Raw genomic sequence first — 26,447 nt, 5'->3', positions numbered from 1 at the left:
TGCTTATGGCTCTCCTATCTCACAGAAAGCCTGGAGAAGCAGGCATCAAATAGCCCAGAGTAGGTGCCTGCTAGAAGGGAGGGAAGATGGGGCCCATAGGATAGTGGATGAGGGGACCCAAATTTAATTTAAAAACATTTTTAGTTCTTAAATGATGATACAGATTTATGAATAATGACTGGAAAATGTCTGAAATAGAGTTTAAAGCAAAACGAAAAAGCAGGTTGCCCAGTACCTGTAATACACTGCTGCCTTTACTTTTTTAAAATCAACATAATATTATTAAAAATTTCAAACATACAGTCAAGTGAACACCCATGTGTTCACCACCTGGATTCTATCATTAGTCTTTTCTTATACCTGCTTTACTACATTTCTATCCATTAATTTATTTGAAATTGTTAATGCATTTCAAAGCAAAGATAGACTTGATTTTTTAAATGTCTGTGAGTCCTGAACTGAGCATCCTGCATTTTCTGTGTGCAGAATCCAGCAACCCCACAGTGGTGCCCTGCCCAGGTCCCAGTAAGATGGTGCACCATCTCGTAGCTACCAGCTACCGGGAGGGCTGGCTGCTAACAGCTCACAGCTGCTTCTTCCCTGGAGAGTTGCCCATTGCTGATTGGACCACCTTGCCCATGAGGCTACCTGCAGCTTTCAGCCAATAACTGACTGATGTGGGGAGTCAGGGTTAGTGCAAAAGGCCAGTCTCCTTACCATAAGGAGAGGCAACTCTAAGACAGGGTTTATGTTTCAGAGGCCTTCCCACTGCACTCCCCAACCTGGGATCAGGTCAAAGTTTGACTTGACCTGAGGCCCCATCCCTCCTGAGTTCCCTCCCTTTCTCCACCCTGTTTCACCCCATCCCTTAGTGGTCTCCCCTGGGAGCATACCCTCAATAACACATGAACACCCAAATCCCTGCCTCAGGCTCTGCTTCTAAGGAACCTGACCTGAGATAATATGCATAGGCATACTTGAGAAGGTGCAGGCATCATACATCATAGGTAATCAATGTTAGCACTAGATGCTGAAGTTATAGAAGACAGTTTTAAAATTGTCTTCTCATTTACCTATAATAAACTTGGATTATTAGTGTATCAAGATAAGGTTTTGAAAAAGATCCTTTTCTCCAAGCTGACTCTTAGGGAGTGGACTCCTTCATGTACTCTGCTCCAGGTAAGCATGTGAATTTTAAACTTCTGTTCCCTGAGTGTGAGTAACTCTGAGAAGTTAAACTATGGCCAAAATCATCTCAGCAAGGGCTTTTAGAATCAGGTCAACAGCCATTTGGGAGGAGCTCCAAGAAGACCAGGAGCCTCCATCCCTTTAGAGAAGGCCCTCAAGGCTCAGAGAGGTGGATGGAATTGGGGGGCAGGTCTCCAGAGCTGATTATAGCTCAGATGGTGCCTCTGTGCTGATCATAAAAGGCTGCCCCTCTGAGCTGACAGGCTAAGAGGAACACAGGCTGGCCTGCAGCCCCCACCTGCGTGAGGGGACTGGAGATGCTTCAGTCCCTGAGAGGTGGCTGCACCACAGCCCCGAGCTGGGACACAGGTCTCCTTTCAACACTGTTTTCACACACAAAAACCTTCCCTCCCATCAGTGAAGGCTTCCCAGAGGAAAAACTCAGACCAGTGCCAAGGAGGGAAGGCAGGATTCCAGGGCCATGGGCTATGGGAAGGTCTCACCTCCTGTGGGAAGATTGACAGGTCTGTGCCCATTGAGTTACGCTATCATTTTTTTTACTTTAAAATGTTATCGTAGAACAAACAAACCTATAATCTAGTTTCCATATATGTAGCTAAACTTATGAATTTCTGGCATTCCTGTCATATTGCCAACAGTTATCATTGGCATCTTGGAATTTAAGGGTAGTACTTGTTACCCTATCCACTGCCCCCTGACAACACACTCATGATGTCCACTTGGGAAGCTAAATAGAACGACTGGGAGCACAGGCTCTGGAGGGAGTTAGACTTGCTGGGCTCATCTCCCAGCTCCACCTCTTCCAAGTTGTGTAACTTTGGGCAAATTATATAACCTCTCTGAACTTCCTTTCCTAGCAGTAGTGCCAATACCACTGGACTGATGCAGGGGATTGAAGCACTCAACACAGTGCCTGGCACTAGGAAGAACTTAACAACTGAGGAAGTCATCATCATCACTGACCAGCCTCACTTCCCTTGCCTACCCCAAATCACCTGCTAACCTCTCAGGTTGCCCCTTGCTCCCTGGAGTGGACTTCGGGGGTCTGCCCCATCAGCAGGTGGTAATGGTACAGAAAGTGGGTTACTGTCTGCCCCCAAGCAGGATCCGGGTGGTAAATTCTTTGTGCAAAGCACAGTTGGCACACCTGTGCTGAGCCAGGGAACTCCCTGACCTGGTCCCCATGGGGCTGGACATTGGCCACACATGGGCTGCAGCCAGTTTCCTTGGCTAAATTTACCAAACAGCCTGAATAGGACTCAATCTAGTTTCTCCAGGCACAGACTCACCTCTCAGTTCTTCATCTGCATTTGCACCTCTTTGCCCTTCTTTGGGCAGATTGCAATCTACTTTGAAATGAGATGCTTGGAGGCTCGGGAAGTGTCCCCAAGACATTTCCAGTCCCAACATTAGCTTCAAGCTCCTCAGACTCTTCCTGAATCTCAGCTCTGCTCTCCACTTCCCTGAGCATCAGCCAGTCCCCCTGCATCCCCCACTTTTGTTTCTTCCACACACCCTCAGTGCCTAGCAGAGGCCTTGGCATATGCTGGGGCCTTATATGCCGTGGACAACACATGAATGAATGAATGAATGAATGAATGAATGAATGAATGAATGAATGAATGACGGAGTAAATAATCTAATGATGATGATGATGGTGGACATGAAAGCTGCCAATTCTGAAATGTTACTTTGCGCCAGACTTGTGCTAAGTGCTCTTCTTGCAATAGCTCACTTAACCCTCCCAACAGTTCTAGGAGGTGGGTACTATGATTATTCTCATTTTACAGCAGAGGACACTGAGGCCTAGAAAGTCCATAGACTGCCCAAGTTCAAACACCTAGTGAACAGCAGAGCTGGGATTTGAACCCAGATATGACTGACTGTAAACTTCAGTATGTACTATATGTAAACCACCAGGTACACAAAATTGATGACCAAAAATCTTGAAGCCTCAGAGGAATGAGAATCATATGGAGTTTTGGGCAAGAGATAAGTCTTCAGGTAAGCTTGTTCTGTGGAAAGGCGGAGATTGAGGAAAAGGTGGGGCAGCTTAATGACAATAAAGCGCTTACCTTGGGACTGTCATTGTGCTATGCTTTATTTAATCATGCAATCTTATGAGGTAGCCATTATTTCCCTTTTCTGATTGAGGAAATTGAGCTTCAGAGTGGTTACACAACATGTCTAGGGTCACACAGCAATTAGAGCTGCAAACCCAGGATTTGAGCTGCAGTCTGTTAGCCCTAGAGCCCGTAACTTACTGCTCCCCGTTATAGCCAGAAAAGAGAGGGAGAGGGCAGCACAAATGGAAGGAGGCAGCGCTGACCTGAGACAGCTGCAATTGTGCGCGAGCACACACACACACACACACACACACACACACACACACACACACACACACACACACACACACACACACACACACTCCCTGCCTCCTTCCTCCGGAGCTGACAGCCTTTATAAGAATCATGGGATTTTATAGTTACAGATCACTCACAACCCCCTCCAGCCTACTGGGGAGTTGGAGGCCCGGAGGGAGCTGGAGCTGCCCATGGCCACACAGTGAGGCCGTCAGCATGTCGGGCACAGTGCCAGCCAGGGTTGCTCCCTGCCGCCTGCCCTGCTGCTCCCTCTCTGCTTCTGGCCCTGGAGCCTCTGGCTGCTGCTTGTCAGCTCTGCTCCCTTCCCAGGCAGAGGGAAGGGGAGGTGGCCTGCTGGGTATAAATAGCAGATGGAGGTACTTCTCTCCAGCAGGAGAGTTAACCCTTGGGGCCCTGTGTACCCAGAGATGCTTCCCTCTCCAGGGAGGGGGTGTGGTGGCTGTGGCAGTCTGGATACTCCTTAGGGAACACCTGGACCTTGCTCCCCAAAGTGGGCTCGGCAAAACAGCGGCCTTGGCACCGCTTTGGGGCCTGTTAGAAACGCGAAATCTCTGTCCCCACCCAGGTCCACTGAACCAGAATCTACCATTTAACAAGATGCCCAGCCTGCTCCTCACTCCTGTGAAGGGAAAGTGACTCAGAGAGGGTAGTGCCTCTACCCAAGGTCACACAGCCATTCACTGACAGACTATATCCAGAACCTGCACTTTCTCCCTGCCATGACTTCGACCCCTGATAGCGGCAGCCTCCTAGCTGTGCAGGGGACAGGGAGGGAGGTCAGGCAGTGACCCCTTGTTTCATCACCATGCTGATGCCCTAGGCCCATCTTGCACTCTGTCTCTCCCAGACAAGGGGCTGCCTTGGAGCCTGCCTCAGAGCAACGGGCAGGCCACTGGTCCAGGCAGGTGGGCGGGGCCCTGGCAACAGGCTGACTCAGCGCGGGGTGGGTTTGGGGAGTGGGCTGTGCTGGTCAAGGCCAAGCTTGGCCTATTTTTGTCTCTCTCAGATCTTTGGGAGTTTTCCTGAAAACAGCTTTTCTGGAGGAGGTTGCCGGCAGCGTGGGCTGGGAGGAAGGGCCCCTTCTTCACCTTCCCCACAACCAAGCTGGTCTCTAAGGAATGTGGAAACCATGAAAGACACCCCCTTTCCCATCTCTGTTGCTGCCATCCGCAGAAAAGAGAGCAGTTCCCCTCACCCCCAAACACCCACCAGGATGGGCAGGGAGCAGAGCCAGGCCTCACCCACACCCCACAGTCATCCCCCACAGCTCACCAATGTTGGGGTGCTTCAGCAGGCGGCAGATGCGGGCTTCACGCTCCAGCTTCTGATGGTCTGAAACACAGATGCCCAGGTGAGCCCTAGCACAGGGAGGAATCCCCGCCCCCTCCATTGCTCCTCACAGCCTCTTGCAATCCCACCTCCCAGGGTAGCCGCTGGGCCCTGGAAAGCTCTCCTTCCTGACAGGGCCCCTGGGCTCATCAGGAAGGCAGTGGGATGCAGTAGAAGAGGGTAGGGCTAGGGTTGCTGTGACCCAGAAGCTTCTTCCTCTCTCTGGGCCTCAGTTTCCAGGGCTTTCAAATGAGGGGGTGTCCCTGAGCACCTTCCTATATAAAACCCAAGCTCCATGGAGCTGGACCACCCCCCGTCCTGCCAGGTCAGGCGCCTGCTGTCCCTGCTGCAGCCCTGCTCCTCCAGCCGGGTAGAACTGCGGAATTTCCTTTCTCCATTCAAACCCTGTTCAGCCCTCTCACACTGGGGCGTTCACACACACACTTCTTTCAGTGTGTAACGCTCCCTCTCAACCCTCTCAACCTCCCCCCTCCTTCACTGGCTATCATTCATGCCTACCCATCCTCAGACGTCACCGTCTCCTGGTGGGTGACTGACTGCGAGGCCAGTAGGGGCGCCTCCTGTGTGCTCTCAGGGCCTCTGAGCAGCATATCTCACTCTGTCTCATGGACATCTTTGTCCTTGAGGGTAAGGACTTGATCTTTGTTAGACTCACCTACCCAAATGTTTGGCACATAGTAGGTGCTCAATAAAAGCCCCACAAAACTGAATGTAACATCAAATGATTGAATGAATGAAGCTTTCTAAGGGAGTGGCTATTCTCTGTAGAAGAGCTGTATTAATTTGCAGAAGCCACCTTCCTTATAGAGACACAGAGAACCCCAAAGAATCTGCAGGGTATGTGGCAGTCTTGGGGCTTACCCAGAACTCTCAGACCTGCTTCCCAGGACTTTTATCCACATCCCTGGAATCTCCCTGCCCACCTTGGGAGGCCTTGGAAGAGAGGCCTGGTCTCTGACTCCGAGGCTGCTGGGAATGATCGCACCCAGGACCCCATGAAGTCCTCCCAACCCCCTGGGGCTGTGGATATCACTGTCCCCATTAGATGTGTTTCTCAATTCCTTTTTTGGTGCTTCTCTCACAATTTGGTAGTTAATACCTTAATTTAAAAAACAAAACAGTAAAAAAGGACCCGGTAGCAAATGTAGACTATTCACTATATGCCAGGCACTATGCAGAGGACGTTATATGCATTTCAAGTCCTCATAACAACCTTTCAAGGGAGGTGCTCTCACTGTTCCGGCTTTACAGAGGAGGAAACAGAGGTTCAGAGAGGTTAAGTACCTGTGGTGAGCAGGGGAGCCACCCTTTGTACCAGGCAGTCAGAATCCAGGGGTGAGCTTTAAAACCCCATGCTGTACTGTTATCCACACCCTGACTTATCACCACCACCTCCACCTGTCCCCAATTCCCAGATGGGGAAATCAAGGCCCAGAGGAGGGAACTCACACAGACACTCAGACGCAGAGCCTAGACTAGAACCCTGGTCCCTGAAAGGCCCCTCCAGAGCAGACAGATGTCAGGGAGGGTGCTGAGGACAGAGAAAGTGCCAGCCCTGGTCTCCAGGCAGCTAGCACCCCTGACCCCAGCACCCTCCATTAGAGCAATCACTCGCTATCCTCCAAGTGCTACAGAAGCCAAGATCAATACTGAAATGTGGCTTTTCCATCTGTAAAACAATTAAGTCCAAACCTGTTTTCATAGAGTATAAGCTCAACTCCCCAGCTGAAGGCAGGCTGCAGGCTAGCCCTGGTTGGGGGGTATCACGCAGGTTCCCCCTCCCCTACTGCCTCCTTCCATATCCTTCATGGTAGGGGGAGGTCCATTCCTGGGCACAGGAGGGGGATCCCCATCCAGGGCTGGCCAAGGGTCCCCAGTAGGCTAAGGAAGGCTGGGCCTTCCCCTGGTTCCACACTTTGTCCCTCACCCCACCCAACCCTGGCAAAACCAGAAATCAGACAGGTCAAAATGGGGCCTAACAGAGGCAGACTGGGGACCTTCAGGAGCAGAGTTACACTGATAAGATCGAAAGAAGAATATGTTGGTCACACAGCTTCAAACTTATGCCTGGTTATCAGACCTCACTGCTGGAAATGCTAGGAGCTAATTGTTTTTATAAATCTTATAATCATCCTGTGCATAGTACAATTACACTGCAATGCCACTTTCAGTGCTAAAAGCATTAATTTGTTGAATGTAAACATATACATTATACAGTAATTTTTGTAACTCTGAAATGTTTTCCTTTGCTAATCTACAGAAAACCTCGAGAAATGGAGGGACCTCTGAGGCTGTGTTTGACCTAAGGCTATGCAGATTGGGAAACTGAGGCCCAGTGATAAAGGAGCAATCCCTTTATCAAGATCTCTCATCAGTGTAGTCAAGCCTTATTAGAACTCAGAGCTCTGAGGAACCACTCCAGGATGGTCCTCCCTACCCCCACCCCAGCCAAAAGTCCTCAGCAGCCACAGACCCCTTACTAAAATATAAATTAGATCCTGTCACTCCCTGGCTTCAAACTCTCCAACAGCTTCCCAGTGTACTTATAATACAATCCAAAGTCCTCACCACAGCCAGCAAGACCCAGACCTTGCTGCGTCCTGCCTCATCTTGGCCTTGGAATTCAGCCACGCTGGCCTCCTTTCCAGCTTCAGGCATACCCAATCCCTTCCCGCCTCAGGACCTTTGCACTTGTTGTGCCCTCTGCCTGGAATGCTCTTCTCCTGGGTCTTCTTATGGCTGCCTCCTTCTCAGGCAGGTCACAGTGTCACCTCAGAGAGCTCCCCCAGCTGCCTTTTCTGAGTATCCTTCCTGCCCCATCATCTTCCCATTACTCTGTCTTATTTTCTTTCTAACACTCTTGCTACCTGAAATTACCTAGCTTAGTTGGGTGTTTAATGTTCTTTTCAGCTTCCTTCCCGGAAAACAAATGCAATGAAAGCAAGACACTGTCAGTCACTGCTGTGTTGCCAGGGCCTAGAGCTGCTAAGCAGCTTGTCCAAGCTCCCACAGCTAAGAAGGGCTGGGATTTCAGCCCGTGTTTATAATTTCTCTACTATATTGCCTCCCATTCTCATAATCAATAAATTGACAAATCAGTCCATCTAGCTCAGTAGAGTCCCACCGTGGTGAGAGGTTTGAGGGAAGCTAGCCTGCAGCCTCCTGCCTGGGTACCTGGAAGGGTTGGCCCCAGGGCCCACTACGGTATTTTGTAAACCTTCTCCCTCCCTCCCTGGGGGGCAGGCTTCCAGGGTGTTGAGGTTAAGGAGGCTGGCCCTGTCCAGAGCTCTGCAGGTGTGGGTAGTGGGAACTCTGGGATGAGGTTCCTGGGACCAAACAGTGCCAGCGGAGCGGAGTGAGACAGAGCAGAGCAGGGGGAATCTGCAATCAGGCAGCCTGGGGCCTCTGCCTGCAGAGTGGGTCGGCTCCAGCAGGCAGGGAGCGGGATTCTGGCCAAGGCACAGGAAGCAGGGGGGAAAACAGTCTTGGCACAGGAAATGCCCCCTTCCTCCATAGGGCCTCCACAGGGCTCCTGATCCTGGGAGGTTGGAGAAATAATCCTCAGGACCAAGAGTGCCAGGCAGGGGTGGGAGGAAGATGAGGAAGACTGGAGAAATGTGTCTTACGGCCTCCTCTCGGACTCTCTCTTGTGCACCTGAAGCCTAAAGGAGCTCACACCGGCTGCCCAGCCAGTGTCCTGGGACCAGTCGCCAGGAAGCAAGGAAATGACTCCTCTGCGCGCTGGTGGGCAGCAGGGCATAGGGAGGTCTTGGCTCCGGTAGTCACCTCTGGCTGCACCAGCTGCATCCATGCGCCAGCGTACCCTAAAATGTGAACGACTTCTTTCCGTGTGTGCTGTGGTAAGCCTGTGGCTGGGAACCATACCCTAGCAGGGCGTTGGCACTGAGCATGCACAGCTCTCATCACCGCTGCCTGCCGGGAGTCTCTCAGGGCTGGAGCCTCATCCTCACCTAATGAATTAAACTCTGTGGGGGCGAGGGCGGGGCGGGGGGTACCTAGAGCAGCTGCATTTTTTTTAAAGGTTCCTGAGGGGATGTGGCAGGGGTTGGACCAGCAAAATGTTTACATTCCATTTCATGTCTTTATGGCTTCTTGGATTTGTTTATACTATGGGCATTTTATTCAAAAGACTAGTTTAAAAATATATACAAAAACTATCACGCGGGTTTGGGAACCACTGGACAGAAGGGGCTGGCCCGGTTGGGGAAGAGAAGTGCAGCTCCCTATGGGGCAGCCAGCCGGCGGTGGGCACAGCCGCCACCCAGAGTTGCCCACCCCAGGCACCGTGAGTGGCAAACAAGAACCCTGCTCAAAGCAGCTCTGTCCCCCACCCTCCTGCTGGGAGAGGAGCTGGGCACCTGGCAGACTCCTGTGGGAAGGCTCCCTGGAGAGCCTCCCAGCTCTCACCCTCTGCACGCACCTGGGCCTGGGCCGCCTCACTCGCAGGAAGCCAGAGGCTCAGCAAACTGCCAGAGAGGGGGCTTGGTGGCGGCTGCCTGGCATAGCCCACAGTCTGCACTGCCCCAGGAATGCTTAGTCACCTTCCGCAAAAGAGGCAATGCTCTGCCATTCTCTCCCGTACACATCTGTTCCTTCTGTCTGTGTGTGCAGGTGTGTGTGTGCATGTGTATGTGTATGTGTGTGTGTAGATGGGGCTCTGAGAGTATGGTCAACAGGCCCGAGATCCCCCCCAGCCAGGGAGGACCTTGGTCCCTGACCTCCCTCATTTGGGGCCAACCTCAACCTGTCACCCCAAGTTGTGGCTCTAGTCCTGTCCCCACTGTGTCTCAGGGATTGGGGCATCTTCTTTGATCACAAAGCACAGAGGGAGTGTCAGACTGCCACTCAGCCACAGCAAGGCGAGGCCCCACATTTGGACATGAGGCAGCACTCATGTCCTGCCAGTCTTCCTGCCTGCCCAGGCCCCCTGCTCTAGTCTCTAGCTCCAGACCCTCCATGGGTCTTGTCCTTCCACACCAACTTCCATGCTCACTGTGCCATCACGGGCCCTGGGCCTTCAGAGACCCCCTGGGCCCCCTGCCTCCTCTGCCTGGAGGACACCGGCCTGCCTGGGGGGAGTTCAGTAATCAGGAGAAAGTGCTGGGCTCCCAGCACCACTAAGCCAGAGAGATGAAAGGCAGCAACACACAGTCCAACACAGGGCCTGCTGGGAGGCCAGTGGGGGACAGTGTGAACATCCTAGATCAGCCTCCATGAGCCCCATACCTGCTGGGCCCTGGGCCCGGACATGGCTGCTGCTGAGGCCAGGCAAACACCTGGACACTGTGCCAGCCCCTCACACAACTCCTGTCACACTGCACAGGTCACGGGCTGCATAGCCCGCACCTGCACCTGCCTCAACCAATTGAGTTCCCTCCACCCCCAGCGGGCCCCAGGGCAGCTTAGACACTGTTCAGGGCAGGGATTGGACCTTTGAAGATAACCTTTCCCAACACACCAACTGTGATCACCTCCATTACCACCCTAAGCACATGCTAAGGGCAAGAAGCAAGGCTCCTGGGCAGGTTTCCCAAGTTTTAATGTCCACAAGAATCGCCCAGGTGTCTTCCTCGGCAGGTTCTGCTTCCTTAAGTCTGGAATCAAGAACTTGTGTTTCTATCTCCTGGTGGTGAGGAGGGTGCTGGTCTAGGACCACTTCCAAATCAGCATTACCTGGGGATCTCTTCCAAAACCCAGGCCACACCCCATATTAATTAAATCACAGCCTCTGGGGGTGGGGCCCAGGCATCAGTAGTGTCTGAGCTCCCTAGGGGATTCCAGTGTGAGGCAGGTGTTATTGTCCCCTGGGGAGTATTTAGGAATCACAGTGGACTGGCGTATTTGACTCAGAGTGCCCCTGGAGTTCCCTGGCCACTGGTGAGCACTTCAGGTGCACCACTGTGTGAAGCCCTGGGTACTGGCATACAACAGAGATGAGACCCATCCCCACCATCTTGGAGCTTACAGTCAAGAGGGAGGGTGGATGTCAGACAAGGAAGCAAGCCACTGGATGGGCTAAGTCTAGTTAGGGTAAAGCCACAAAGAAAGTAAACAGTAATGAGAGATATAAAATAGGACCCCCAGATTTGAGGGTTAGGGAAGCCTCTCTAAGGATGTGACTTTGAGCTGAGACCTGAAGGTCTAGAAAGAGCCAGTGTTGTAAGGAGCCAGGTGACGGCACCCAGGCAGAGGGAGTGGTGGGCGCAGACACATGGAGGTGAGAGCAGATATGTGCGGAGGAGTTGGGGAAGGAAGTCCCTCCAGCCCATCAGCCCTCCTCTGGGTGCAGGGACAGAGAGCCTGGCCTGTAGGGAAGTCTGCGGCCTCCAGCCTACATCCCCCAAGGAAGGAAGGAAGGAGGAGAGCTCTGTTGTCAAAATGCCCACAGCAAGAAGAGCCCCCCCCACCACCAGCAGCACCAACCAGGGGATAGACCCACATCCTGCTTCTGGCCCAAGGGGTAGAGGGAGGGTGGAGGGTAAGGAGAGCCCCAGAGGGTGGGCAGGGTGTGGATCCACCACTTACCTCTTGCAGACAGCTTCTTGGTGTTGATGATCTTGGCAGCATACTCCTGGCCAGCCAGCACCTTCACGCACCTGCGTACCACCGAGAAGGCTCCCCTAGGAAGACAGAGAGGGTGAAGGCAGGGGAAGCCCGAGGGCTGCATCAGCAGGAGCTGCCCAAGTCCATGCAGCCACACGAAGCTAGGTAGGGAGCCCTCCTTCAGGGCTGCTTGAGCCCCAGAAACCACTGCAGCTCAACTCAGGGGCAGAGCAGGACCAGAAACCCAGAAGGGCCACTGGTAGCTTCTCACAAGAGATGAGCCTTCCCAAGTCCCAATGAATTAGGCTCACCAGATGGTAAAACACCTGAATCGTGTAGTGTTAGATCATAGGCTTCAAGTCCCTGAAAGTTTTTAGTATTTTCTTCAAGTAGGTAACACAGTGACAGTGTGACACACTGGTTCAAAGGTCGAAAGATACAAAAGTATAGATAGTGAAAAGTCTCCCTCCCTGTACGCCAGTTTCCAAGGTCCCCTCCCCAGAGACAGCCAGTATTACAGGCCCTTGAGCATCTCTGCACAGATACTCTCCTCTACACAAAGGGTGCCTGACCTTGAATGGTGTTCTGCACTCTCCTTTATTCAGTGGGTATTTTGGAGATCCTCCTTCCATGTTGTAACATAAAGCACCCCTAACTATTTAATCTTGTGGCTGTCCTATAATTACCTAGCCAGTCCCCTATTGATGGACCATTAGGTTAGACCATTAGGTTATAGCTATTACAAACAGTGCTGCACAAACTGATCTTCTATGTGTGGATTAGAATTATGTCTCCTCTGTGTCAAATGTCTATGGATAAACTTCCAGAATGGGTATTGATTGGTCAAAGGGTAGGTGTTGTTTGGCAACTCTGGCAGTGTGTTCATCTTAGACTGTATCAACTTGCCTTCCCCCGGCATATGAGGGGCCACCTTCCTCTGCCCTTGTTGAGACAGTGGCTTATCAAACTTTCTTATCTTTGCTAGTGAGGCAGGTGGAAAATAGTGACTTGGTATAGATTTGCTTTGTTATTCTCACATTAAAAGTGAAGCTGAGCATCTTTTCACATGTTCAAAGAAGCTACTGGGATTGATCTTCAAAGTGTCTGCAGTTGGAAGAGCATTTGGGGCACAGGCTGTGAGTCTCCATGCTTGCCGGATCATGGGGCCATGTGGCATGCAGTCCATTTCCCAAACTATTCAGTTTTTCAAGAAAAGCCAGAAGCCTGGATATTTATATGAAATTTCCCAATTTTTAAACACTGGAAACTTATTCCCCCCAAATTTTAAACATAGTAGTGGGCCAAACAAAACTAGTTTGAGGGCTAGATCTGGCATCTAGGCACCATGCTGTAGCCCCTACCACAAAGTTAATCTGGCCCAACCCCTTCACATCACAGAAGAAGCCCCATCACGAGCATTCCTGTCCTAACCACAGGCTAATTTTGATGTGTGTAGGAATCACCTGGGTATCTTATTAAAGTGGAGATTCTGATTCCCTAAGTCTGGAGTGGAGCTCAAGGTCACACAGTTCAGACTGTGTGCATCCAGAACTCAGATATTTGCATTCCCAGGCTTTTGGCTTCTCGCCTACCAAGTGAGCCTGCCACTTCCTGGCCTGCATGTCTAGGTTCCTGATGTGGCCACACCCTGTCACACCCTCCAAATTTTGATCCCCACTTCTAAGTATACAGACAGGTCCAAGCCACAAAGAGGTGGCTGGTGGGAGCAGGGGAGGATGCTGGCAGGCACTTAGGAAGCCTGCAGGCTGGCACAGATATCCACTCTGCATACACCTCAAGGCACTTTGTCATGGACTTCATGTCTGGGCAGCATGAAGAGAGAAGGGGGGAAACGGGGGAGAAGGAAGAGGAAAAAAGAATGAGGAGGGGCAAGAGACCAGGAAATAGGGCCTCATAGGAAAGCAGGAGAAGGCCAGAATTCATGGGTAAGCGGATCGTCCGCCCAGCAGTGGACTTCCTGGACTGTGCACCTCTGCTGTCCTTGATCTGGAGGAAAGCAGCAAGACCCAGGTCACCCTCCCTGAGAAACCTCTAGCTCCAGGCCCCTTGTCTCTGCTCCCAGGGTGCTGTGCACCTGCCCAACCAGCCCAGGTTTGCGCTTGCTCATTCTGCTTGGCTCTCCCACCCCAACAGTGAGTTCTGAGGGCCAAGACTTCACCTTTTCTTTCTATGCCCCTGTGCCTGGTGTCCCAGGTCTGTGGCCAGCAGGGCCTCCATAAATGTTACTTGCAGGGACAAAAAGTGGATTTCTTCAATAGTGAGGGGGCCTGAACCAGACCAGGGAGAGGATTTTCCATCAGGCGCGTTAGGATTAGGAACAGCTTCTGAAGGCTGTAGGGCGTCACTGGGCTCTCAAAGGTGCTCACCCTACCAGAAGAACTTCAGGTCCCCGTCCAGCTGGAGGCCATGATTCTCAAAGGCCCCAGGGGAAAGAATGTTTAAAGTGGCCACTTCTAGGGAAGTTTCTGAGAACTCAATGCAGGAAGAGCACAAAAGAGGCCATAAGCTCCTAAGTGCAGGGGCTGGGTCTTGGTTCTCTCAATAGCATCCAGCACATGCTTTGTCCAGAGCTGGGGTTCATTTAATACGGAATGGCAGGATGGAGGGCTGGAGAGAGGAGGCAGTAAGGGCAGAGAGAGGAAGGAGTGGATATTATTTCTCCACTAGAGAAGCAAAACTCCATTCTAGGCAAAGCTCTTAGATTAGTGGTTATCAAACTGGCTGCTTCAGAAATCTCCTGGGGATCTTTTAAAAATACATATTCCAAGACCCTGCCCAGATCTACTAAACCCGAACCTCTGGGTGGGTGTCCAGGGAATCTGTATTTTCATTTAACATGCTATCCAGATGATTGGCCCCAGCCAGCTGGGCTGTCCTGCTTGGGGGCCTGACAGTGTGTCACGTGGGGCTCTGCAGGGAGGCTCAGTGAGCCCCAGGAGCCTGGGCTCTGCCCCAGGAGCATGAGGAGACCTGAGAGCCGCTCTGTAGAAGCAAGAGAACTTACTCCTCGGAACACAGCACCAGGCTTTTGTGTGAATCCCAGACTCTCTAACTAGGTTCTAACATGGGTGGGGAAGCCTACACCCCTTGAAGGATAGCCTTTGCCTCTGAGCAGAGGTATGTGCATTTTTTCTGGGGTAAGGATGCATAGCTTTATGCTCAGAGCGAGCAGTTCAGCAAAAGCAGGTCAGAGCTACTGATCTAAAGGGCACCCACCTTCCACCCAGAAGTCATCCTCCCTTCAAATGCATATTCACCAGTAAGCTACTTATTGGCTTTCACAGGAACCCTGCGAAGTTGGAATTATGATCCTCCATTTCACAAATCAGGAAACTGAGGTGTCAAGTGAGCAAGCACATTCCCAGTGAGGCTGTGAGGAGAGTCCAAGGCACCTACACCCTTCTGGCCCCACCAAAGGCAGAGGAGTATGACTCTCAAGAGGGCCTCTGGGCTCCGTGGTCTGAGCGTGACTCACCCCCAACTGTGTGGTACTGAACCCAGCACTTCACCTCTCTGTTTTATCCTGTAAAAACAGGGCCAATGAAAGCATCTGTCCCTTGGATTTCTAGGGGAAATTAGATGAGGTAAAGTGCAAAATGCCAGCATGGCTCCAGGCACTTAGAGTATTGAATGCGGTGAGGCAGTGGCCTGGGCCAGGGAAGCTCTCATTCTACGTGTACAGCCTCAAGGTCAGGGAAGGCTCTTTCTTGCCTGCCATGGTGCTGGGGATCATGGAGAGGAGAATCTGCACCAAAAATAAGAGTAGGGGCCACAAGCCTGCAGCCCTAACTTCCTGTTTAAAAAGGCATATTTCTGTATTCTTGTCCTGTATGAGCATGAGATCATGCCTGAGCAGCCTTGGCAAAAAGAGCCAGGTCACTCTGTCTGTGGCCCTGAGCTGAGCTGCAGGCCAGCAGGTGGATAGGCAGGAGCTTGGGAGCAGGACAGGGAAGGAGAGGGGAGGAGACCCAGGTAGGGAGGGCAGGGCGGGAGGCAGTGACCTGGGATCCTGAGAGGAAGGGGTGAGGCCTGAATGTAAGGGCCCTGGGTGGGTGGTGGATGTCTGTGGATGGGTCCAGGGGGGACCTGTGAAAGCATTTCTGGGTGCAAAAGGGTCACGGTGGCATGCCTGCCCACAGCTGTGTGTGGTCAGCCCAGTTGGTGCCCTTCTATGTGATGCCATGAGCCTCTGGGCAGGACAGGCACACGTGAATCACCCTGGGTGTGAAGTGTGTTAGCAAGAGGGCTCTGGATATGGGCAGGGTGGGGGGTATGTGTGAGACAAATGCTGGAAGTTGGTATCTCAGATCTCAACCCCACTGGGAGGTCTTGGGCAGGGGTCTGTGTTGTCCCATATGGCAGCAGCTAGCCTCAAATCGTCATAGAGCACTTGAAATGTGGCTAGTAGACTGAAGAACTGAATTTTTTATGTTATTTAATTTAAATATCTATCTGTGGCTAGGGACCACCCCACTGGATAGTGAAGTTCTATGTGGATAAGAACAGGCACTCCTGAGCCACACCAAATTGCATCCAGCCGCTTACTAGCAAGTTCCTTAACCTCTGGAAGCCTGTTTCCTCCCCTATAAAATACAGAAAAGAACAATGCTCACCCTGTGCAGTTGTTTGAAGGATTCAGTGAGATAATAAGGTATGCAATGGGCTTAGCACAATCCCTGGAGTATAGTAAATGCTCAAGAAACAATGCCTTGTACAGGCATCATTATCTATGAAGTGGTGAGGAGAGCTGGAGGCATTGGAAACAAAAAGGACCTTGTCTGCCAACCTCGGGGAAGAAACAGGGGGACCACTGTGAGGAGAAGGGGCTGCTCCCCAGGGCATGGGTGTGAGCAGTCAGGGTGGCCACACTCAGCTCCCAGGCAGAGAGACAGAGAGGGCACAGTGGGTCCAGCGTGGCTGAGAATGCAGCAATGTGCTAATGGGCCATGAAAAACAAGATTTGCACTGGGAAATTGCTTTCTGGATGCCTGGCAGGCATGGTGTCCTGGGAACTGCTGGCTGCCAGCCCACAGGGCTCTGAGTGGCCTGAGACATCACAAATGCTGGGAAGTCATGGAAGCCGGTGCAGCTCGGAAGCATTAGATGAACAGTCAAAAGGCCCGGGTCCTCACCCAGCTTGGCTGCCAGCCTGTTTATCCTTCAGGGCCTGTTTCCCCATTTGAAAACTGGAGATGAGGAGCCAAAGCCCCACTCCCTCCTAGGCAGTTTGCGAGAGGTCTCTGCTATGGGAAGTGGCCCCTGCTACCTAGACTGGTCACTGCCCATTCCTCTAAAGGATCTTCCCACCTTGACCCTGACTGGCCCAGAGCCCAGGGCGTGCCATGGTATCAGCAGACAGAAGCACTGTTTCTGGGGGCCTGCTGGAGACAGTATAGTTACTGAGGCCCCCCTCCACTCCGGACTACTTGGAGGTCTGAGGGTCAGGGGCCCTAACAATCCATGAGGTCTTCCCTCCACTGGCCACTTCTGCAAACACACCCAGGTCTTCTTATTCTGGAACAACCATCTTCCCATCTTCCCCCTCAAATTTAAAAATATTAGAAACCAAGAACCTTTCTCTCGACCTAGCAGCCTGGGCCACTTCCTTCCTCCCTTCTTTGCTGCCAAACTCCCAGAACGAGTGTCCAACATCCGCCGCCTCCTCTTCCCACCTCCCCCGCTCCATGAACCCACTGCAATCTGGTTCCCACCCCCGGGCTCCCTGGAAGAAAAGCTGTGCCAGGCCTGCCCACCCACTGCTCCCCCACCCCTGCAGACCCCATCGGGCCTGATCCGCCTGCCGTGGTGGCACTGGGACCCACAGAGCACCCAGCTTCCAGGCCCATGATCTCTTTAGTTTCTGGGGGCTCCCCCTCCCTAGCAACCCCCCTTTGCTGATGGTGCTTTCACTTTCTCATCTTCCATCCAACATCTGTGCCTCACCCCCATTTTCTACCCGGTCTCTTACCAAGTCCCCCTCCGTCCCCTCTACCTGGGACATGCACTGGGATCTCTGAAGAGGCTCTGGGAGTTCATGAACACACCTAAAATTTAAATAAAACCATTAAAATAGGTCTGGGCATTGTTCTGGGGAGATTATACATATTTTCATCAGCTTCACAAAGGATTCTGTGACCCCTCTCTCCCTAAATAGTGAAAGCTACTGACAGTCACCCAAGATTGATATCTGCTTCTAGAGAGCCCTTCTTCCATTCAGAATTCTAGTCCCAAATTTCTAGCTACTCACCGTTTTGCCTGGATGCTACAGGACAGTCCCTCATAATCAAAGTCATCTTCCCAGGAGTCTCCCCACTCTCAGGTAAGATTCCTAAGTACGCTACCTCTCTGAGATGAGCTGGGTGATTTCAGAAAGTTCCTGGCCAGGTGCAGACAGCCCCTGTGAGAGGATCAGCATCTAAAACCTCTCGGTGGCCAGGAAGTCACAGCCCGTGCTGGCCACTCTGAGCACTCAGCCCGGAGCAAGGTCTGGGGCTTGGGACCCAGAGCAGAAGGGGTTGGGATGTCTGGGGGAAATGACAAAGCTGCTGGCCACCAAAGCAGCTCCATCCAAGAGGCCAGAGTGTGGGCCCCATGCAGCTGCCTCAGAAGCTGGTGGGCCCAGCGATACCTTACCCTGAGGCCCTCCCTCTCCCCATCCTACAGATGAAGACACTGAGGCCAAGACTTTGAACCTCAGACTCCTGACTCATCATCCACTGCTCTTTCCCATGACCCATACTCTGAGATCCAGGGGGCCCTAATTTGGGGTCCACACATGGGCTTCAGGGTAGAAGGATCTGTGGAAAATAATATGCAGCAATCTGAGTTGGAGTAAGTGTGCACTTTTTTCTGGGGAGAGTGGCTGTGGCTCATTGGGGAGTCTCCGAGAAATCTAGAAAAAGTTCTAAATTTCCAAAATGGCTAAAAAGCTGAAGTCAGATTTATTCAGAAACAAAAGGAATATCCTGTTTCCATAAGACCCATTTTCGCATCCTTTAAACAAATCCCTTCACCTTTTGGGGCCTTACTTTACCCATCTGTGAAATCAACAGCTGATCCATCATTTTTAAGTCCCGTCTATTTCTTTCTAAGCAGTCACATCCTTTTTTACAACAAATAACAAAGCACAGCTATTCAGATCCCCAAAAGGCAAATAGATCAGAGGAAATAGCAGCTGGAGGCTCAGGACCCACTTTGCTTGTTTTTTTCCTTTTTCTCCCCAGCTCACTGCAGCAGCTGTGCCAGCACTCCACAAACTGCAACCTCTTAGAGCTGGAAAATCCTAGGACCTGTTACTGAAACAGCACAGCTCCTCCCCTCCCACCCCTGGGGCAGCTGCCCACTCCCGGACTCCAGAAGATCCTGCAGGGACGCTGTGTCTCTGAGTTGTCCTGCACCCCACAGGCCTGCCCGGCGCCAACCCAGCAGAAGTCTTGTGGGGGACACAGAAGGTCTGGGAACCGGAAGATTCTGTTTGCTGCAGGAAACACTGAACCAACAGAAGTCCCAACATATTCCTTGTTTGGGCTGTGCATGGGTGTTTTTGAATGGGTTACAAAAAAGAAAATAGAAAAATATTCACAGAGCTTGGAGACAGGATCAGAACAGGCCGAGCAGGGGAGGTGCTGAAGGGTTGCTTTCTCCCGAGCTTCAGAAGGCCTCCTGGCCCTGCTGCCTCTACCAGCAGAGCCCAGAGGCTTTCAGAGGCTAGAGAGAGGCTCCAAGGGGTGAGAGTGAGAGAGCCCAGCACTGGACTGGAAAGAGCCTGCAGTGCCTAATGCCCATGTATGACCTCAGCCAAGGCCCTGGCCTCTCTAGGCCTTTGTTCCCCACCTGTAAGACAAGGGAGTACTCCTCACCCAGGCATTCTGAGTGGGACCAGTGGTATTCTGACCCCTAAACTATTTCCCACTCTGTGCTTGCAGCAAAGCGTCTCACTGGGTGAAGACAGAGACACAGGGCAGGAGGGAGATGGCAGCACGGGAGTGAGGCGAGGGCTGTGAATGTGCATCTCTCTGCTACCAAAGAGCTGGCTGTCTCCTGAGCTGGTGTCCGTCTTGGGGACGGAAGAGCAGTTTATACCATCAAAAAGTTCTTCTTTATGTTGAGCTTAAATCCACTCCCATGTATTCTACACATTTGGCCTGTCTGCTCTCTGGTCTGAGGCCCCAGGACAGCCCTGCAGAGGTGAGGGGCAGGACACACATCCCAAGAGGTCTCTTCTTCCTACTAAAGTCCCACAGCTCCTCAGCTCTCTCTCACTTGATTTGGCTCCCAGACCTTCACCACCTTGCCTGGCTTCCATCTCCTAGACTATCTAGAGGTTTTTAATTTTCCTTCTAGACCTCAGGCATCCAAAAGCAAGGAGCAGGTGGGGTAGGCCTAAGAAGAGTGGGACTCCCAGTCCCCCAGGGCTGACATGCTTCATCAAAATACACTCCTCAGAGCCTTTGCCTGTGCTGTTCCCACTCTGAGGAACACCCTTCCACCCTCTTCCCTCTGATAAGCTCTTATACATCCTCCAGCTTCCCAGTGTCACCTCCTCAGAGAGGCCTTCCCTGATACTGCCCTCATTCCCACTAGTTGACAGTTCTCTGCAGCTCATAATCCATGTTTGTGTTCACAGCCCTTATCTCATTGCATTTTAAAAATAATTTCTGAAATGATTTAATTAATGTCTGCTCCCCACTAGATGGTGAGCACCACAGGGGCAGAGACTGTGTAAGTCTCACATGTGGTATCTGCTGGGCTCAGCCTGCAGCAGGGAGCAGAGTACGTGCTCAGGAAATACTTGTTGAATGGATGCAAGAGTCACAGACATGTTCCTCCTTTTACATGACCCAGGACACCAAGTCCTTGAACCTTCTCCAGCACAGAAAATCCCACTATCCTCATAGCTCCATCTGATGCTTTAGCAGGCAGCCAGGCCCCTTGGGGAACTAGAGTGAATGGGCTGGGCTGCAGCAGGTTGGGACATGCTTGAGGGGCTGCCCTGGGCTGCCTGGGGTGGGAGACTTCCCAAGGAGAATGTGCCATGAGCAGCATGCATGCAAGGGAGGTGGCCTGTGGCAAGGGGACCTGCACACCGAGAGGGCAGGGGAGAGACAGAGACACAGAGAAAGGAGGAAGGGGGAGGGCCGAGAGAGATGGAGAGAGAAACAGAGATTGAGAGAGAGCAGGCCCAGAAGCCCAGCCAGCATCGTCTTGCTCTCCCTGCACAGGAGGTAGACTTGCTCTCCATGTCCTGTTAGAGCTGGCGTGTGTGAGATTGTCCACATGCCCGTGAGCATGTGTGTGTGTGAGTGTGTGTATACACGCACCAGCAACAGGCTGCAGGCACTGCCTTCCAAGGCTCTGCCCTCACCCACCAAAAAGGCTGGGGCGCCAACTGCAGGGGTGCTGGCAACAGTGTCATTGTGTGCTTGTGCGGGGAGGCAGGCGGGCAGGGGGAGGCTCAGTAGTGTCGTGCGCCTCAGCCTGTGTGGGGGCAGAGGCGCAGGGGTGGAGGGCTGCGGCATGCACCAGAACATGTGCGGACCTGCCGCTCTGATGCCACGGTGGGGAGGAAAGGCTGTCCCCTCCCATCCCCACTACCTCCTCACTGAGGACCTGCCCCACAGCTCCCTGTCCTTGGCCTCTGGGCCCACACCTGGCTTTGCCACCATTCTTCCCTGTGGCCTTGGGCAAACTGTTTCTCTCCGGGTGTAGGCTCTGCCATCTATGCTATGAATGGACCGTGTTTATGGTCTTTCCACTTTCGATATTCTGTGAGTCTGGAATTTCCCATGGGTGCCTTTCACAGAGGGAGGCTAAAGAAGGTAGCATCCTAATGGGACATTTCAGCATCTGATCCCCATGTTACAGATGGTAAAGCTGAGGTACACAAAGGCCCAGGGATCCACCCAGGTGGCCCAGTAGAGGCAGACTTATGATTGGAAAATAAGGGACAGCCCAGAGTTCCCTCACCCACAAGGCCACGGGCCTTCTTCCCTGTGTTCCCCAGATGCAGCAGCAGGAGTGGCCCTTCTCATCAACCTTCTCCCCGCATGCAGGTGCTAGAGAACCGCACACAGGTCTACAGGCTGCCTCCAGTCCCCCGGCTGGCCGTTCTCCCTCCTCCAGCCTCAGTATGCTCATCTGCAGGATGGACGAGTAAGCCCTCTGCCCCCTGAGAGATGAGCTAACAGATGGAGAAGTGCTTCACCGGCCCCAATTGCTGAGAATGTGAGAGGTAATGTGAGAGAGAATGTGCAGAGTAAAAGCTAATCCCCATCTTTGGATGGTGAGCAGAAGCCCAGGAGTTCTCCCTCTCCAATATTACACCACCGACCCTCTTTGCAGCTTGGCCAAGGGAGGGCAGGATTGCTAAACACATTTTTGCAGGAATTAGAGCTCCTGTCCGAAGGGGAACCTAAGCACCCAGGCCCCTGGGCCTCTCAATGCAGGGAGCTGCCTCTGGGCCCCAGTGTTCCCCATGGACCAGCCCAGCCCAAGCCTGGTTCATGATACAAAGCCGCAAAAGGGGGCCGGAGCTCCAGAGCCAGCTCTCTCTGCCCCACTGCCAACCTTGCTGGCCCCTGAACCCCTCCCCTGCCCCAGCACCGCCCCTGAGTCAGTTCCAGATCCCTGTTTCTAGAGGGAAAATCGGGGGTTGCGCTCCCTCTCCAGTCTCTCCCCTTCCCTCTCCCTCGCCCTCTCTCGGGTAAGATCTCCTTCGGAACCTCTCTCTCTGAACAGCCTGGTGATTACACAGGCCGCAGGCAAAATTCTCTGCCTCCTTAAGTCTCTCGGAAGTAGGCCCCAAAGCCCAGAGAATGTCAAAGACTGGAGGTGATGCCCTTCTCCACCTCTGGGAGCACAACCCTTTCCCCAGCCCTGGTCTGAGAAGGCCTGGCCTGCCTGGAATGCTGGCCCAACTGCCCAGGCCCACCCCGCCCCTGGAGCAGGGCTGCGGGCTGCCTCTGGACAAGCTTCTGTGCTCCTAGGGTCTGCGCTTTCATTTCTCTCATCCTCTGGGATGAAGGATTGGGGTCAAGGGAGGTGGCTAGTCTCCAGGTTCCAAGAGACAGTTCCACCTCAACCCTCTAGGGGACCTGGAACCAAGTTCCTGGCTTCTCTGAATCATGTGCTGCACTGGGGCTTTGTCCAGGGGCATTAGGAGGTCCTGGGAGCCCCTGCCCGGGCCCTGACTGCAGCTCACATCCCAAAGCTGGCTGTCTACTAGGCAGGAGAGAGGCATCTTCTCTCACATCCAAAGGCAGCCCTACCCTGGGCCCCTCAAAGGTCTGCAGTCACAAGTCAGGCCTCACTGGACAGGACATGAGGAAGCCCTTGAGAGGCAAGTGCCCCTGTCTCTAGCTGGGCAGCCCAGGAGAGAACACTTCAGCCCTGAAGAAGGAGGTCAAAGGCTGCCATGTGCCCTTGTAGGGCTGACCCAGCTGCCTGTGCCAGTGATATGAAAGGGGCTCCTGGGACAGCAGCTCAGCTTCCAGGTGGTGGCTGCAGTGTCCCCGCTGGCTGGGTAGGTCATTGTTTGCAATGATGGGCCCTGCAGCGACCTTTATTGCTTCTTCTGATGGAAGAGGAACTATTGCCTCAAGCTGGACAAACTCCAGACAACAGGTGGGCATGTGGTAGGCCCTAGTCCACTGCTTCAGCCTGCCCAGACTGCGGGCAGTGGTGATCCCAGCAGGGATCCTTTATTGAAGGCCCACTGTGTGCCAGTCTTGTCACTACATCCTCACACACACCATCTCGTTTCATCCTCATACCCGCTGTTTATCCCCAGGTTACGGGAGGAGGGCAGAGGAGTCATAGCCAGCCCGGCATCAGAGCTGTGAGTGGGGAGGGCCAGAGCCTATGTTCTGTGCCCGCTGCTACTGCTCCCCGCCCCCCTGGGCACTTGGGCTGAAGCCGCCATGCAGAGTAGGCCTGCCTCCTCAGTGATGTGCCCTGGCCTTTTTAACCCAGGTATCAGAGGTGCGGAGCCTCGTCTCCTTTCCAGCACAAGCATCCCTAACCTTAGGCCCAGCCACAGCCTTCCTGGTGTCCTAACATTGCATGCAACATTTTGTAGGTCTGTGCATTTTCTGGGAATGTCGATTTAGACTTTTGTCAGATTCCTGCAGGAATATGTAACCTAAAAAAGGTTAAGAGCAATGGTTCTGGAAGAAAGAGGCCTAAACTTGATTAGACAAAGCCTGGCCATGCCTGCCATCCTCAGTGTTGCTTCTATAGCCATGCCAGCCATGTTCCTTGAAATCCTGCCTTTGCCCCAGTCCCTCCACGTGCCCTGGCAGGCAGTGGGGCTGAGAAGGCTCATAAAGGCTCTCTCTGCCAAGTCAGCCCCTCAGCACCCAGTCTTCATGGTATCCATCTCCTCTTGGGGCAAAATACCACTTTTATTTTCATTCTGAGTGCCTGAGTCACATCTCAACTCCATTTCACTGCACTCTGTGACGCAGTCCTCCCAGAGCCAAGCCTGAAAGGCAGCTCCCAGCTGATCAGAGAATCCTTGGGTTCCAGTACCCACTCGAGCCCAGCTGACAAAGGGTCTCTGCACAAGTGTGGCAGACAGCCTCAGTCCTCCAGAGCAGCCCTAAACATTTTGTTCCTGCTGCTCACCCCCAAAAAACACACTCAGCAAGACAGGAAGTCTGTAGGAGAGAGTGAGCACACATCTGCAGATGGGTATGTGTCTGTACAAGGGAGCTGGTGTGTGCCTGGTGTGTGAGTGTGTATGTGTGTGTGTGTGCAGGCAGTCTACTTGTACACAGCCACAGGCCCAACTCCCACACATATGCAGACACCAGCATGAGCTCACACATGTCTACAACACCCACACTCCTACCGAGCCTGTGGACTCAGACCTCACACGCACACTCATACACCTTCCCGTATGCATGCCCCCTAGTCCTCACATGGATGAACATGCCCAGACCTTATAGGGACACCACTGTGCCCAAGTCCCACAGTGCATCCTTACACACATATATATATATATTTGCACATGCCCAGACCTCATACACTTTTGCCCAATGATGTGCATACAGCTCTGACCTGCCATACATGTGCACCCACAGTGATGCATGTTCACACCTCCACTCTCATGCAAATCAGCCACAGGTGCCCCTTGTGCCAGTTGCAGACATACCCCCTTGCAGTGCACATTTGCATTTTCAGGCCTTATGCAGGAATTACACACCAGCACCTCCTCCTGGTGCCACACATGAACACTTGCATACCCTTTCAGTATACCCTGGAGTCAGTCCTCACACAACACACACCTAAATGCACACTGTGCAAACATCCAGACCTCACACCAGCACACACCTACTTACAGAGCCCCTCTCCCGTATGCTCCTGCTGCAACAGCAGGGACCATCCAGGGCACTGGAGCTGCTCTGCCCACGGGGCAATCTCTATCTCCAAACGGTACCCTTACCATGGGTCCATCCCTGGATCTTCCACAAATCTAGCTGGGGACAGTCAAGAATGTTTCCCTGACACTCCAAGCCCACTGGGCTATCCCAAGGGGCTCTCCTCTCCCCAATCCTCCCACCCCTCTCTCCACACCAGTGACCAGAGGCAGAAAATGAGCCTTGGGGCGGGACAACTTTGCTAAGGGATCAGAGCTGGTGCGCCCTCAAGCCACTAATCCCTGCAGCAGCAGTGCCCCACAACTTGCCTGATTGCCTCCTCTGCCCAGCAGCCAGGAAGGCTCACCAGCCATCAGCACTAACCCCTGCTGTACTGATGCCCCAACTCCTAGAGGAGCGAGGAGGGGGATTGCTTACAGGGAGAAGTTGGCCCCTTTGCACGGTCACTGCAGGTGGTTAAAGTCAGAAAAGGCTACCTGAGAGGCAGTGAGCTCTCTGTCACCAGCAGTATCCAAGTTGAGGCCAGATGGCCCCCTCAAGAGAAACTCAACAGGGGATTGCAGCCTTGGCCTCAGCTGACTGGGAAAATCCCTTTTTAAGCATAAGTTTCTATGAAGCTGTGTGTGCCTGGGTCATGTACACTTATGTGTGTGTGTGCATGCACCGGTGTGCATCATCTACCCTTCCCCTCCACACACACTCGCCCTGCTGACCTTGGCATATCTGTGTACCCACAAACATGCCCATACCCGGCTCTGGGCACTCTGCAGATGCAGGCGCCCTCGAACACATGCAGCCTTCCTCCCTGTGTGTGCACCGGGGGCGCTGCTGGTACAAATACCCCGCCTGTGACACCAACCCCCTGTGCCCTCCAGGACTCTGAGGTGCAACTTACTTTCCCAGTTCCTCGAAGAGCTGGTACTCTTCTGTGAAGCGGGTGCAAGTGATGGTGGCCATCCTGGCACTGGGTGGGCAGGCAAGGCTATGGGCTGGAGGACAGGACTGGGGCACTGCTGCTCTGCTCCTGGAACTGGGGCCACTCGCCTGCCCGTGCTGCTGAGTGCAAACCAAGAACCGGCTTGACTGATGAGCCCGGGGCTTCTGAGCAGGGCACTGTAGCTGCTCACAGCCTCGCGAGCCTTCGTCAGCATCCAGGTCCCCATGGCAACCACCTCCAAAACGCCCTGTTCCCGTTGCCCCGGTAACTGCCTCCCCAACACCTGCCTGCCTTCCACTGCAAAACCTGCTCCAGGACACCCGGCCCTACCGAACACAATACTGCAGGCATGTGTGGGCCTGGGGGCCAGTGGACCCAGCACCCCGGAGGTGAGGGACCGAGGGGGAGGAGAACAAACTTAGTCCACAAGAGATCTTCTTTCTTCCCACCTCCCCCACCTCCAACTGTGGGGCCCCTGTAGCAGACAGGATGGGATTAAGTGGGGCAAAAAATAACAGTTGCCATGGTAACGGCCAGTGGGTGCCACATTCCAGGATGGTCCCCAGGAAAGACAGAATGCAGTTACCCTGGCAACTTCATCTC

At 53.0% G+C, this 26,447-nt stretch overlaps 1 protein-coding gene across 2 annotated transcripts in view; it reads right to left on the bottom strand.

Annotated features, from left to right (window-relative positions):
- CAMK2A (calcium/calmodulin dependent protein kinase II alpha) overlaps nucleotides 1-26,046 on the bottom strand; it is a 59,924-nt gene extending 33,878 nt beyond the window's left edge. Inside the window, exons 1-3 of one of the 2 annotated variants that reach the window (XM_017642819.3) lie at nucleotides 25,803-26,046; nucleotides 11,490-11,584; nucleotides 4,866-4,925 (exon numbers count right to left, since the gene is read on the bottom strand). In XM_017642819.3, coding sequence (XP_017498308.1) covers nucleotides 4,866-4,925; nucleotides 11,490-11,584; nucleotides 25,803-25,864 — 217 coding nt within the window. In that variant the 5' untranslated portion in view covers nucleotides 25,865-26,046. The remainder of the gene's footprint in view (nucleotides 1-4,865; nucleotides 4,926-11,489; nucleotides 11,585-25,802) is intronic. The other variant, XM_017642820.3, reaches the window with a different exon arrangement.
- Between the last annotated feature and the right edge of the window lie 401 nt (nucleotides 26,047-26,447).

This window comes from Manis javanica, chromosome 1, assembly GCF_040802235.1.
Source record: "Manis javanica isolate MJ-LG chromosome 1, MJ_LKY, whole genome shotgun sequence".
NCBI classification, from domain to species: Eukaryota; Metazoa; Chordata; class Mammalia; order Pholidota; family Manidae; genus Manis; species Manis javanica.
This window is presented reverse-complemented; position numbering and strand designations above follow the sequence as displayed.